The sequence below is a fragment of the Cucumis melo genome, chromosome 6 (assembly GCF_025177605.1).
Source record: "Cucumis melo cultivar AY chromosome 6, USDA_Cmelo_AY_1.0, whole genome shotgun sequence".
NCBI lineage: Eukaryota > Viridiplantae > Streptophyta > Magnoliopsida > Cucurbitales > Cucurbitaceae > Cucumis > Cucumis melo.
The window spans coordinates 10982205-10997003 of record NC_066862.1 but is presented as its reverse complement, the minus strand read 5'-3'; the positions used below and the strand labels follow the sequence as shown (position 1 = coordinate 10997003).

The window sequence follows — 14799 nt, the reverse complement described above, 5'->3', positions numbered from 1 at the left end:
GTTTGGTTAGAGTCGTAGTTATAAATGAGGGTTTGGGTTGAGAGTAAAGTGAGGAGAATTTAGGTTGTTTTTTAGTTGGAAAATTTGGGAGACGAATCTAAGCCCTCTAGAATGTGCTAACGTATATTGCAATTTCTTCTTGAAACTACAATATAGTTCTATCTTCTGCTGATAAGCGGAGGAAGTGGCATTACTCCTTTCTTTTCAATAATTAGAGAGACGACTGTTCGAAGCACAAAACTGAACTTCCATATTTCGCAAATTCGACTCATCTACGCCTTCAAGAAATCCATTAATATCTCACTATGTTGGATCTTTTACTTCCAACATCTAGTACACAAACAGAAATATCAAATGTAGATTGATGTTTATATCATCAGAGAGAGAACAACCTCAAACAAATTCTGAAAATCTTATAAACACAATATGGATTAAGCTCTTGGACGAAACAACTAGCTACTCCTTGGTGCAATTAGCTCATCTTCGTTTGTGATGTTCTTGATTCTTTTAGGCATCATCACAATTGAACGAAATGGTGATGCCGTTTATATTACACCTACAAAGTTCTCTGGGGCATGTTCTTGGCATTTGCTTGTATTTGCATTCCTTCTAGATAACAAATGCTTCAAATGACAAACAAATTCAAATTCACAATTTCCAATCACCAAAAGCATCTCCTAGGTCATGAATCTTTGGAGGTGACAGTGAGCTTGAGAGCGTTCCCTACCAATCCCTTGTAAGCAACCAACATCCGTTATGGAGGCATGCTTAATCTCAACAGTAAGTTTTCCTGCCTTTGTATCAAGCCGGCTACATATACATATATGATATACATATACAACACATCCAGAAATTTTGTTCGACAGCAAAGGATCGGGTATTGGAGTTTTAGTCCGTGGCCCAACAGGGATGCAGCATGAAGTAGCAAAAATTTGTTCTTCTGTTTATGGAGATAATCTAAAGCTTCACCTGGTAAAGACCTGAATTACAGTGTATGAATTTAAATTTAAAGCTGTGTCATTACTGTAAAAGGCCACGTTAGATTCTGAAGTTAAAAGTTCATGTTCTTGTATTATCTGTATTTACTTGTGTTCATTCAAGTGAGCTAAATACAATACATTTCAGCCCGAAAATTCAAGGAGCTACATCACATTTGTACCAATTCAAGTGAGAATACAAACAAAAAACTTACTCTATCCTGTTGCTAAAATTGTGTCCTTGGACAGGCAAAATGGCAAAATTTCTGAGGGGTTAAATATTCAATATAATACATTAGCTAGTTCACAAGATGAACATCGTAAAAATGGAACAAGCTCATGTCATGTTATGAAATGAAAGACAGAAATTAAGTGATGCTTTAACAAGATTGTCAATCCATTTAGTTCATAAATAAATGGATCACTTAAATAGGGCTCCAAAAATGAAAGACTGAGCCAACAAGAAAATAATTAGGCAGGCAGAGAACAAAAACATGTCAAACTTCAAAAGACAAATGCCAATGCGGACCAACTAGCTAGAGCCTTTCCCTTAGAAGAACTGATTTAGAAGGCTCCTCCTCCCAAAAATATTTAACATGACCTTTAAGATAGTGCACGAATGTGATTGAAGGCCCTTGGAGATTTTAAGGCATGCCTTGATATATATATCTCAGTAAGACTTCGCAAAAATGGCAACTTCCTCGGCAGGGTTACCAGTCATAAGGCATGTTTTAGGCCCTTGTGGCTGTTCAAAAGGAAAACACCTAATTGTTGCTCCTGTTTCTTCTTTAACTCTCAATTCATCTTGGTCACTACACAATGATCAAGAGCATACACATGCAAACATAAGACAAACATATAAATAAAAAACTTATCAATGCAGCCCAGAAAATGAAATTAAGCCTACCTAGCTGACCAAGGACCCCTAGCCCATTTTCCCTCGGAGATTGCCTCTTTAAGTTCATTATATGAACTCACATCCACAATGTTACTGCAAATAGGTCATTAACAAAATAAGGTACATCTTACTAGAGGTAAATGCATCAGGTTTTCATTAAGAAGATGTAGGATTTCACTCTTAAAACAACAAGAATCTCAACAAAAAGGGCAGAAATAGGGACAGTACTATGTGATTTGATTATATTCAATAAACCCAAAGTTCATACAAGGAAATATCAAAGAAATAACAAGTAAAAACAAGGAAATAACAGACCAAAATAGTCCAGCTCCTTTGAGAAGGCTTGCAGCTGCTCCTATAAAGAACAGCCGTCTTTTCTATATAAAACCTCGCCTCACCAATCCCTAAAATTATTCTATTTATACTCCTCATCATTTGTGGGCCCAGCAGCATCATTCTTTTCTCCAGTTCTCTCTCCTAGCTCTTTCCCCGGTGTAATTACTTTCTTACCCTTTCTTTTATATTGATGGGTAATCAGTGGTCTTACAGAGAGTGTTAAAAAATGGTGCAGTCCCATGTCAGCTTTAGAACTGATCCACTCATACACAAATTTAATCATGCTGTATTAACCACTATGTTTATTTCTTTTAGATGAAAAAACTGAACAGAATACACTAACCCACTATTTACGACTCAGAATTATGATCAAGAATACGACTACCACAGAAGCTGATGAAATTTTTGTGTGTGTGGGAGAGAGAGGAAACAATTTTCTTCAAGCCCGAATGTCCACTGAATACAGAAAAATGATAAATGTGATAGGGAAGAGGTCTTCAAGATTACCGATCGTTCCTTGTACTTCCAATACACCTTGTTGAAGTGAAAAGTTTGAAACATTGTCCTCATCCGCCTTCAACTTTTCAATTGTCTCTTTCAGCTTGGTATCTTCATAAACTTCAGCACAGATTGCAGCCATGTCTAACAATGTGGGTACCACCAAAGAGGCTAACTCAATGCCCCCCAGTTTTCGAGATAATGCACCTGCAGCTTTATTATCCACTCCTGGCTGTATTCTACTTCAAAATTGCACCCGATTAATTTAGATAACCATCGCGAGGCTGAATGACTCTGTTCCAACAAGTATTTAAGAGCTCTCTAATCAGTTCACACTACAAATCTTTGTCCCAATAAGTAAGTACGCAAACATTGCACTGCCAATACAACAGCCATTAACTCTCTCATATACCGGGTTTTCCTTGTTCTGTAGTCGACAGTGTATGACTATACAAAGCAATGAGTCGTTTCTGTTGCATCAAGACTGCTCCTAACCCATAACCTGAAGCATTAGTTTCTATCTCAAAGGGTTTGCTGAAATCTGGCATTGCTAAAACCGGCAGTCACCATGGCATTCTTCAACCATTCAAATGCTTCATTAGCTTTTTGATCACTAGTACGCTCCCTTTTTAACAGTTGCATCGGTAGAGCAGCCATACTTCCTAATTCTGTACAAATCTTCTATAATAATCCGTAAACTTTGTACTTCCTTGATACACATAGGGGTTGGCCATTCTAATACTGCCCAAATCTTGTTGGGATCAACTTCGACTCCTTCGCCAAAGATAATATGCCCTAGATACTCTATTCTTCGTCTTAAAAACTGACATTTAGTTCTATTAGCATATAGCTCGCTTTCTCCCAGCACAACCAAAACCACTCCTAGATGCTCTAAATGCTCTTCTGAATTCTTAAACTTATCCTCCACAGTCACATTATTCAATGAATCAATGCTAGTAGTCCATACAAAATCTCTAACCTCCATCTTTCTTTTTCTCTAGCAACACTGGGCTGGAATAAGGGCTAGCACTTGGCCGTATGATCCCTGAAGTCAACAGATCCACAACCATCTTCTCCATTTTGGACTTCTGACTATGGGCATACCTATATGGTCTAACATTCACGGGGCTTTCTCCTTCTTTAAGATGAATGTGATGATCAATTCCTCGACTTGGAGCCAATTCCTCTGGCCCTTCAAACACATCATCATACTTCAACAAAGTTTCTGTCAACGGCTTTGTTGGATTGCTTCTATTCCATAGAGTCCTTCCCACGACTCCACACCTTGCAAAGATCTACATTCAATCAAAAATCCTCGATCCCCCATCTCCCAAGTTTTCACCAAGCATTTCAAGCTCACTTATAACTTTTATAGGCTCGAGTTTCCTCTCAACACTATCGACTTCCCTTTATGCAAAAACTTCATTGTCAATGTCCTCCAATATACCTCTGTCACCCCTAGAGTGTGTAACCACTACATCCCCAAAATAACGTCTACCCCCCCCCCCCCCTAAGGCAGAAACTCTTCTTCAATTACTAATCCTCCAATATGCAATCGCACTCCTCTGCACACCCCTTTCCCTTTGACCACTGTGCCAGTGCCCAATATTACTCCGTAATTAGCAGTCAACTCAACTTTGATCTCCTTTTCTACTATTCGTTGTGAAATGAAATTGTGTGTTACTTCCACTATCGATCAACACCACAACGTCTCGACTTCTGCAACTTGGAGTTCTACCCGTTCAAATTCTTCTACTGCATCTTCAAATACTTCCAACTCGTCAGCTTCATTTTATATTAACAGGACTCAGAGTTCACGTTGATCTTTAAACATTGATGGCCTATGGTGTATCATTCATCACAACGGAAACATAGCTCTTTCTCTTTTTTTGCCTTGAATTCCGAGTCAAATAAACGCTTGGACATGCCTTCTTTTTTAACTCCAGCTTGATTCACCCCTCGCAATGTAGGAACTGGTTCAACAATCTTTGGGTATCTCCTTCGCTACGATCAATAAATTTCCTTTAGGATTATGCACCATGTTCACTCCTTTATTTTTTCAATGATCGTGCCCTTCTTTCCTTTCTTCTCCACCACTTCGGACCGAACCACTTCTCTATTTTCTACTCTTTGGCCACTTTAATCATAAAAACAAGCCCAATGGGTTCCTAGCATTCAACTTCTGCCTAACCCATGGTACAAGCCCATTCATGAATGTATTTTAGAATTTCATCAGACAAACAAGGCAACAAGCTTATTGAAAAGATTTATATATTCTTCTACAGTTGATTCTTGATTAATCGCAAGAAATTGGCTACATACCATCCTTTGCCCAGATCGGAATTGTTGAAATAGTCGCATCTTCAACGCTTTCCTATCGGACAATGGTTCTCGATACCTGTCAAGTGTCAAGAGTCGCTACTTTGAAACTTATAACCGCTACAGTCAATTTCTTCTCCTCTGTAAGTTAATGAGTCTGAAAGTATCTTTCGGCTCGAAATAACCAGGAATAGGGATTAGTGTCATTGAAAATCAGCATCGCTACTTTCTTGAATTTACTATGTGCTAACATTGCATCTCCCACTCCGGATCGTGCAACTTCACTCGTAATTACAGTCATTTCTTCGGTGTTTCTTTCTCATTCTTACTTCCACTTGATTCGCCTCGGTTGTTATTCAAAGATGTATTAAATCGTGTGTTGGAACTCCAACTTCACGTATGAATTTCCTTCTTTATTGATTCAATTTCAGTAAGATATTAAGGATTGAGAAATGTCTCAATCCTCAGTACAATCTAATTTTTGTTCTTCTCTCTCTCTCCAGAAGAATGCAGAAAAAACATGTTCTAACTACAAAAAACACATAATGTTCCCGCCAAAAGACAACACTCTTATATCCCTTTTCCCGCCCACCGACCTACTTATATCCCACGTGCTTTTATTAAAGAAAAAAAAAATCTATTTCTTCCTTCTACTGTACACTTGCCTAATAAGGGGTCTAACATTACTTCCCCCTTTTAAATTCACCTTGTCCTCAAGGTGAAAAGTTGGGTACTTTGACTGCATTTCATCATAAGACTCCCAAGTAGCTTCATGCTTAGGTAAACCTTCCCAGCACATCAAAACTTCCCATTGCCCAGCCACGGTCTTACGATATTCAACAGCCTCTTCCGGAATAGATTTCCACACATAGTTCTCATCAACAAACTGAATAGTTGGTTGTGAATTCTCATGCTGTCCGACTACTTTTCTCAGCTGTGATACATGAAAAACAGAATGAATTTTGGAACTTTCTGGTAATTGAAGGCGGTAAGCAACAGGCCCAACCTTCTCTACAATTTTATATGGCCCAAAAAACCGAGGAGCAAGCTTTTCATTTCGTCTACTACGCACAGTACCCTGTCGGTAGGGACGGATACGCAGAAACACATAATCACCCACACAAAATTCTACATCTCTTTTTACGATCCGCATGCACTCTCATTTGCTCTTGTGCTAAGCGCAAATGTTCACACAAGGAAATCAAAACAACATCCCTTTCCTGCAACATTTCTTCAACAATTGAATTCTTAGAAAGCGAGCTTCCATAAGACAAAATAGTAGGAGGTTGTCGTCCATAAACAATCTGAAATGGAGTCATGCCGATAGACCGTTGGAAGGTATTATTATACCAATATTCCGCCCATGGCAGCCACTTAACCCACTCCTTAGGTTTCTCATTACAAAAGCACCGTAAGTAAGTTTCCACTCCTCTGTTGACAACCTCAGTTTGGCCGTCCGATTGAGGGTGATAGGTTGTACTTTTATTCAGTTTAGTGCCTGATAATCGAAACAATTCAGTCCAGAAATGACTAAGAAATATCTTGTCTCTATCCGACACAATGGACAAGGAAAATCCATGCAACCTTACTACTTCTTTCACAAACAACTCTGCCACCAGCTTAGCAGTAAATGGATGTTTCAGGGATAAGAAATGTCCATATTTACTCAATCTGTCTACCACAACCAAAATCACTTCAAATCCACTAGATTTTGGAAGGCCTTCCACAAAATCCATTGAGATATCACTCCATATGGACTGAGGAATTTCCAACGGCACCAACAAACCAGCCGGAGATAAAGCCAATGATTTACTTCTTTGGCATGTTAAGCACTCTTCACAGTGTTTGTTAATATCAGCCTTCATCCCATCCCAATACAATTCAGCAGCTACTCGTTTATAGGTTCTCAAAAATCCAGAGTGACCCCCAACCACAGAATTATGGAAGGTGTCTAAAATTACTGGTATTAAAGAAGAATGCTTTAAAATTACCAGTCGGTTCTTGTACATCAACAAGCCATTCTGCAATGAATATTTGCTCTCAGTCGGTTCCTCAATTTGCTTAATTTGCTCTACAATCTTCTCATACTTTGGATCTTGAGATACTTCCTTTTTAATCACTTCCAGATCGATAGTAACTGGTACAGACAACCCAAACAACTGTACTTCATCTGGTTTTCTGGACAATGCATCAGTTGCTCTATTTTCAGCTCCCGGCTTATAAACTACTTTAAATGAATAATCCAAAAGTCTGGCTATCCATTTTTGATATTGAGGTTGTATTATCCTCTGATCTAACAAAAATTTTAGTGCCTTCTGAACTGTTTTCACTTTAAATTTTCCTATCAGCAAATAAGGTCGCCATCTTTGTACCGCTAATACAACAGCCATAAGCTCCCTTTCATACACTGGCCGGGCCCTGTCTCTCAAGGCTAACGTATGGCTATAATATGCTATCGGCCTTCTGTCTTGAACTAAGACAGATCCAATTCCATTACCAGACGCATCAGTTTCTATCTCAAATGGCTTATTGAAATCTGGAAGAGCTAATACCGACAAGGATAGCATCGCTGATTTCAACTTGTCAAAAGCCAAGGTTGCTTCTTCAGTCCATCTAAACCCTCCCTTCTTTAACAACTGAGTTAAAGGAGCAGCAATAGCTCCATAATTGCACACAAAACGACGGTAATACCCGGTTAAGCCCAGGAATCCTCTGATTTCTTTTATATTCGTGGGTTGTGGCCAATCGGATATAGCTCTAATCTTTTCTGGATCCATGCCACACCTTCTCCAGAAATCACATGACCCAGACACTATTCTTTTCTGTGCAAAATGACACTTCTTCTGGTTAGCATATAGTTCATGTTGCTGTAAAATTGACAACACTTTTCCCTGGTGCACTACATGATCAGCCTCAATTTTACTATAAACTAGTATATCATCAAAAAAAACCAATACAAATTTTCTTAGGAATGGCTTGAAGATAGTATTCATCAAGGCTTGAAAGGTAGCCGGTGCATTGGTCAACCCGAAAGGCATTACTAAAAATTCATAATGTCCTTCGTGTGTTCGGAAAGCCGTTTTCTCTACATCCTCATCAACCATTCTGATTTGATGATATCCGGACTTCAAATCAATTTTGGAAAACAGAGTTGCTCCACAAAGCTCATCAAATAATTCTTCTACTACCAGAATAGGAAATTTATCCGCAATCGTGGCGTTATTGACTGCTCTATAATCTACACAAAAACGCCAGCTACCATCCTTTTTCTTGACCAATAAAACAGGGCTAGAATAAGGACTGGTGCTCGGTCTTATTACCCCAGAATTCAACATTTCTTTCACCAACTTCTCCATCTCTTCTTTTTTATGAAAACCATATCGATATGGACGAACATTAATGGGATTGGTTCCCTCCTTCATGTGGACATGATGTTCTATCTCCCTTCGTGGTGGTAATTTTTCCGGCCACTTAAAAACATCTTGGAACTAACTAATGACAGAATTGATCGGACCACTGCTCAAAACTTCTGCATTTTGCAAACAGCAGTCATTACTCTCTACAGCTTTCACTTCTAATGATCGACATTCAATCAAGAACCCGGCATCCTTATCTCCCCAGTTTTTCATCATATTTTTAAGGCTGATCCTTGCTTTCGTTAGGCTGGGATCTCCTTTAATATTCACAAATTTCCCATCAACAGAAAAAGTCAATGACAGATTTTTCCAGCCTACTGTAGTCACTCCTAGAGAATATAGCCATTGCATACCCAAAATTACATCAACACCACCAAGTTCTAGGGGCAGAAAATCCTCTACTATCTTCCCGTTGTTCAACTGCACCTCCAATTTTTCACAGATTCCCTTACCTTATACTGCAGCCCCAGATCCTAAGATCACTCCATAATGTGAGGTTTCTTTGATGGGTAAAATAAGCTTCTTCACCAGCTTTTCCGACACAAAGTTGTGCGTTGCTCCACAATCGATCAATATAATCACATCCTCTCCCAACAATTTACCTCTCACTTTCATAGTTCCGAGATCATTTAGTCCAACTACCGAGTTGATTGATAATTCAAACACAGTTGTAATATCCTCATTCATTTCTATGCGGCCCAACTCTTTTTTTTCTTCTTTTTCTTCTTCTACAATTTCATATTCTTCTTTACCTTCTGTCACCACGAACATTCTCAATTCACGTTGTTCTTTCATTTTACATTTGTGGTCTGCAGAATACTTCTCATTGCAACGAAAACACAATCCTTTCTCTTTCCTGGCCTGAAACTCAGCATCGAGCAGTCTTTTATAGGACCCTTCCCTTCGATTTTCATTTGGACCGGAACTACTCAAAGTAATGGTGCGGATCGGAAATGAAGTATTTCCTTTACTCTCCCCTGCTACACTACTGGAAGCAACTTTTCCATTTCCATTAACCTGCCCAGTCAACTTTCCTCCTAAATAACCACTCAATTTGGCTTCAATTCTTACAATCTCTCTGTTTTCTACCATCTGTGCTACTTCCATCATCTCTGCCAATCCTTTCGGTCGACAGAAAACTACCTCAGATCTCACCCATGGTAATAAACCATTCATAAAAGTATCTTCAACTACTCTCTCAGGCAAATCATATAACGACGCTACCATTTTATCAAATGGATTTATGTACTCTTCTACTGTACTTTCTTGTTTAATTCTCAAAAACTGCCCGCAAATCGTTTCATCCTTATTAGCTCGAAATCGTACTAATAGTCTCTCTTTCATATTAGACCAACTGGAGAATTTATCTCTCTCCTCTTGAGATCTATACCAATTTAACGCCGGACCATCGAAACTAACCGTGGACACTAATATTTTTTCAGACTCCGTTAGTTTATGGATTTGAAAATACCTCTCAGCTCAAAATAACCAAGAATCAGGATCCTCCCCTGTGAACATCGGCATCTCGATCTTTTTGAACTTGTTTCGGTCATGGGAACCATCGTCGAGGTCTATCTTTCGCTCGTTTCTATCAGATCCGAAATTTCGGTCTGATTCTGCCATCTTACTAGAAGACGCATCGATTTCCTTCCCTTTAGCCTTCTCAGTCTCCTTCGTGACGGATTCTGTTACTTGTCCACTCATCGTCGACCGCTCTCTCGAACTCGTCTCTATTATCATGAATAACAACTGTTGTTTTTCCGATTGAAGTCGCATCAAATCGATGCTCTTCGCAATTTCATTCACACTCACCTCTATCGCCCGCACTTTGCTCAATTCCTTCTTCATTCCGGCAATTTCTTGGTCGATAAATTCCAACCGTTCTTCAATCCGAGTTTGAACCATGATTCCTCTGTCCTTTGGATCTTGGCTCTGATACCAAAATGTTGGAACTCCAACTTCACGTATGAATTTCCTTCTTTATTGATTCAATTTCAGTAAGATATTAAGGATTGAGAATGTCTCAATCCTCAGTACAATCTAATTTCGGTTCTTCTCTCTCTCCAGAAGAATGCAGAAAAAACATGTTCTAACTACAAAAAACACATAATGTTCCCGCCCAAAAGACAACACTCTTATATCCCTTTTCCCGCCCACCGACCTACTTATATCCCACGTGCTTTTATTAAAGAAAAAAAATCTATTTCTTCCTTCTACTGTACACTTGCCTAATAAGGGGTCTAACATCGTGATTGCATGATCTCCGTCAACTTCTTCATTTCTTCAGAATTACGTTGTTGACTTCCACGCTCTTCAATAAGGATTTCATGGATTCCTCCATCTTCGCCAACTTCTAAATCTCCATATGAATTGCTGAAATTTCAACTTTGTTTGCATCGATCTTCTCCTCCAATTGTTTCTACGCCATATTAGATGCTTTCCCTAGGTTTGATTGCTCGGGTACCGATATGAAAGAGGTATTGATCTTTATTGTATTAGTAATGGATCGTACACAAGAATCACAGTAGAATAACTAGGGCACAATCAAAGTCGATCGTCCCTAACTCCCTATCTCTCACTCTCGAGATGTTACCCCCAATTTCTAACTAACTCAATGCACTATGAGAATATTTAAATTATTCTCCTGAGTGGTCCCCACCCCTTACAATTCCCTTGCCTGTACTATTCTTTCCTCTCCTACTATACTGATGCACTATTAGTGGCCTAACAGAAGTATGCCATTCCGACATTCAATTACTTCAACTCTAAAAGAATAAAGGTAATGTAATTTAATGTAGATTTACATATTTATCTAATATCATCTCAAAATAAGAAAATAAGGTAGTACCTGTCACGAAAAGTTCTTGCCTGTTGAAGAAGAGATGATTGGATCTCATCCAATGTCTCTTTCACATAAGCTTCTAAAACAGAAGGTTCCATGGATATTCCAAAAACTTTCCCTTGCTTTCCAGGAATATCTCTCCTAGATATGACCACACTTTTACTTGCAACATCCTTGGGCCCAATCTCGATCCTCAAAGGAACACCCTACAATATAAATGATATTGTTTTCAGCTTAATAGGAAAACATGAAAAAAGAGAGGAAGAAAAAATATAGGCCACAATCATGTTTCTAACAGGGGGAATTTAACATTCAAAACTAGCAATAACCACTCAGCATACATCCTGAAATAAAAATGCTAGTCAGCCAACCAACCTACACAGCAGAAGTATTTTCTTCTCACAAACTTGATTCCAAATGTGAAAATACCATAACAGATATAGAAATCACAGAAGAGTCAACATGAATATCTATTGGCAGCTAACCAGTCGACATATGCTGAAAATTTAAAGGTAGCCTTTGTTTTTAGACAAATTTGTCCTAAACTGAGGGAAAGACAACGGTTATAGCTTGATCTTAATCATTTTTTTATTAGATTGATCTTAATCATAAAATACTGCCCCAACCTTCATCTCCCAAAAATTGAATTTCCATCCTGCAGTTTTCTGGTCTGACTCATCAAGTTTAACCTTTAACCCTGCAGTTTGCAGAAATTCTTTTACAGAAGAAGCAGCATTAAGAACTTCAGCTTTATCACCATCCTTCTTCCATATGGGTATGATTACCACCTGGATAAAAGTCAGCTATGTTAAAAGGATATTGGTAAAAAGAAAGGACAGAAAAATATGAATCGAGCAGCTCAAAAAAACAGAAACGTATCACTTTCACATCCTACATAACTTCTTATAATTGTCATCCGATATACACTTTATAGAATTCGTAGATAGTAATACTGTACAAGTTACATTTATAAAATTCATCTCAGTACCTGTATTGGAGCAAGCTTTGGTGGCAGCATTAAACCTCCATCATCTCCATGAGTCATGATAATTCCTCCAACAAAACGTGTACTAATTGCCCATGATGTCTGCCATACATGTTGTCTTTGTCCATTTTCATCTGTGAACTACAGTAAATGTTTCAGTAACTCAAGTCACATCAAAAGGGCAACATAATATGTCAGACGTCAAATAATTTTATGGTTGAATGTCTCAAAAGGGAATTTATGAATCATATTAACTAATCAAACAGAATTTGGATAACGGTTGGACACTAAAGTGAGACAGAAACAAGAATTGTGCACGTGCTACAATGGAATTAAGAATATATCTCAACTATTGTAACAAGTTCATTCATGTCGAAAAAAATTTCATTGACTTGTTAAAATACCTGTGTTCCAAAAGCACGAGAAAAGTTTTGCCCTAGGTTGTGGCTGGTTCCTGCCTGCAGTGCCTTCCGATCCCCCATCATGGCCTCTATTGTGTAGGTCTTGTCTGCACCAGCAAATGTCTCTACCTTGGATTTTCGACCTGCAATAACAGGTATTGCCGCTTGCTCATAAGAAAATTTTGTATATATGTCAATCATCTGAATAGCCTGCAATGCAGCATCAAAGCCCTTAAATGAAAAAGATATGATTATAAAAAACAGAGCCACAAAGTAATCTTAAATGCATCAAATATACCTCTTTTTCTGCCTCTTCTGGACTTGCATGGGCAGTATGGCCCTCCTGCCAGAGAAATTCAAGAGTTCTAACAAATGGTTTCGTGCGCATCTCCCATCTAGTGACATTGGCCCACTACATAACATACACAAACAAAAAGATATGAAGATAAGGATAACATAAATGCCAAAGACAAAGGAAGAATTTTTCATGATGTGGCAAATGAACGAACCTGATTAATCATCAGAGGAAGATCACGGTGACTATGAATCCACTGAGTAAACATGTGATTCACAATGGTTTCACTTGTGGGTCGAACCTGCCAAAGCCTCAGGCAAACCAACAATCAAAACCAAACCGCAGGCCCTGTTATTGAGGGTTAATATCCATTTCCAATTTTGCCAATGCAAAGTACCACATACAATAAGGTTAATACTTCTAATGAGAAACGAAACACAGGAAAAGGACAAATGGTCTTTGCTGAATCTACGTACCACAAGCTTTTCTTCAAGTTCTTTCCCTCCTCCAATTGTCACAAGAGCTAACTCTGGACTAAACCCCTCGACGTGACTAGCTTCTTTCTCAATAAAAGAGTACGGTATAAACTGAAGTCGAAATCAAAGATTACATCATTTAACATTTCCAGCATATATACACATTCATACTAGAATTCCTAAACACACCAAAGAAACACCTGGGGAAAGTACATATTCTCATGGCCGGTTTCCTTGAACTTGACATTTAAATACTCCTGCATAAAGAATCATCGTCTGATTAAAAATACAAAAAACAAAACTCAAAACAGTGTTCGAATGTTCCAAACAAAGTAAACATAAGCTATAGTTTCCAGCACCTGAATTGCCTCCCATATGGCGTAGCCATAAGGACGAATAACCATGGTACCCCGAACAGGACCATAGTCCGCGAGCTCAGCGTTCGCAATAACATCCAAATACCAAGCATTGAAATCCTGCGACCGAGGCGTGATAGGTCCTTCAGAAACTCGATTCTTGGAGCTTTCGGTACGAATTTCGGTGTTGGTGGAGGAACTTCGAGGAGAGAAGGGAGAAGAAAGCAGCGGCAACCGTAAGGGGGGGCGTTGGTGCCTCCATGAAATCCCCAGAGCTCGCCTGGAGAAAGCGAAGTTTGGGGAGCGAGATGAGGCTGGGGAAAGCAAAGAGGAGATCAAAGGTAGTCTCAGTGAAACAACCATTTTCAACTATGAAGCTCTCGGGCGGTGGCCGGTGGGGCAGGCCACTAAATGTAGCTGAGGAAGATGAGGTTCGGCTGTGAATACGAATATGAACAACTTGAGCGTTGCCAAATATCGGGGTTATGGGCGGACTCAAACCCAATGGGCCTGCTCCTTGCTAGGAGAGATAACCGTACAAAAGAGGCGTTTTAACTCAAATATCCCTAATTTGTTAGATATTTTAACTAAAATAGTCTAAATTGTTACATTATATTATATATTTGGTCTTTCTTTCTAATATATTGCGTAAAAGTCCTAAACGAGCCTAACATTTTTTACAAAAGAAGGGGCGAATTTACCTTATTATCCAAATTTAATTAATCTTGAATAATATTTTCCTTAATTATCAATCACCATATTTATTATATCAAGTGTAACTCTTAATTATTAATACATATATATTTGAATTTATTAATATAATATTTGTTACCTTTAGAATGATTTAAATATGGTAATAATATTTTTAATTATCCTACAAAATAAATATTTTTAATTTCATGTCCAACTAAAAGTTATTTTCTCACGATCATAAATTTCGTCGCCAACATTCTTCTCCAATTTCTATTACAAAAGAAAATTGTTCTTTCTTCTTCCCTTC

General features: G+C 38.5%; 1 protein-coding gene across 1 annotated transcript; it reads right to left on the bottom strand.

Annotated features, from left to right (window-relative positions):
* Nucleotides 1–1232: 1232 nt before the first annotated feature.
* Nucleotides 1233–14313, bottom strand: LOC103496137 (proline--tRNA ligase, chloroplastic/mitochondrial). The gene is made up of 11 exons (XM_008457879.3): nt 13803–14313; nt 13644–13700; nt 13444–13554; nt 13182–13268; nt 12971–13084; nt 12676–12882; nt 12275–12412; nt 11913–12074; nt 11293–11492; nt 1885–1968; nt 1233–1789 (listed from the first exon to the last, which is right to left on the bottom strand). The coding sequence occupies exons 1-11, from the start codon at nt 14160–14162 to the stop codon at nt 1648–1650; spliced, it is 1662 nt and encodes a 553-aa protein (XP_008456101.2). The 5' UTR covers nt 14163–14313; the 3' UTR covers nt 1233–1647.
* Between the last annotated feature and the right edge of the window lie 486 nt (nt 14314–14799).

What these genes read in the sequence shown, in the direction of transcription:
- LOC103496137 (XM_008457879.3), bottom strand. Translation starts at nt 14,162, where the DNA reads ATGGTTGTTTCACTGAGACTACCTTTGATCTCCTCTTTGCTTTCCCCA. An exon ending in AACTTGAAGAAAAGCTTGTG is followed by an intron (nt 13,269 to 13,443) that starts GTACGTAGATTC and finishes AGGCTTTGGCAG; the next exon opens with GTTCGACCCACAAGTGAAAC. An exon ending in AGGGGTCCTTGGTCAGCTAG is followed by an intron (nt 1,790 to 1,884) that starts GTAGGCTTAATT and finishes ATCATTGTGTAG; the next exon opens with TGACCAAGATGAATTGAGAG.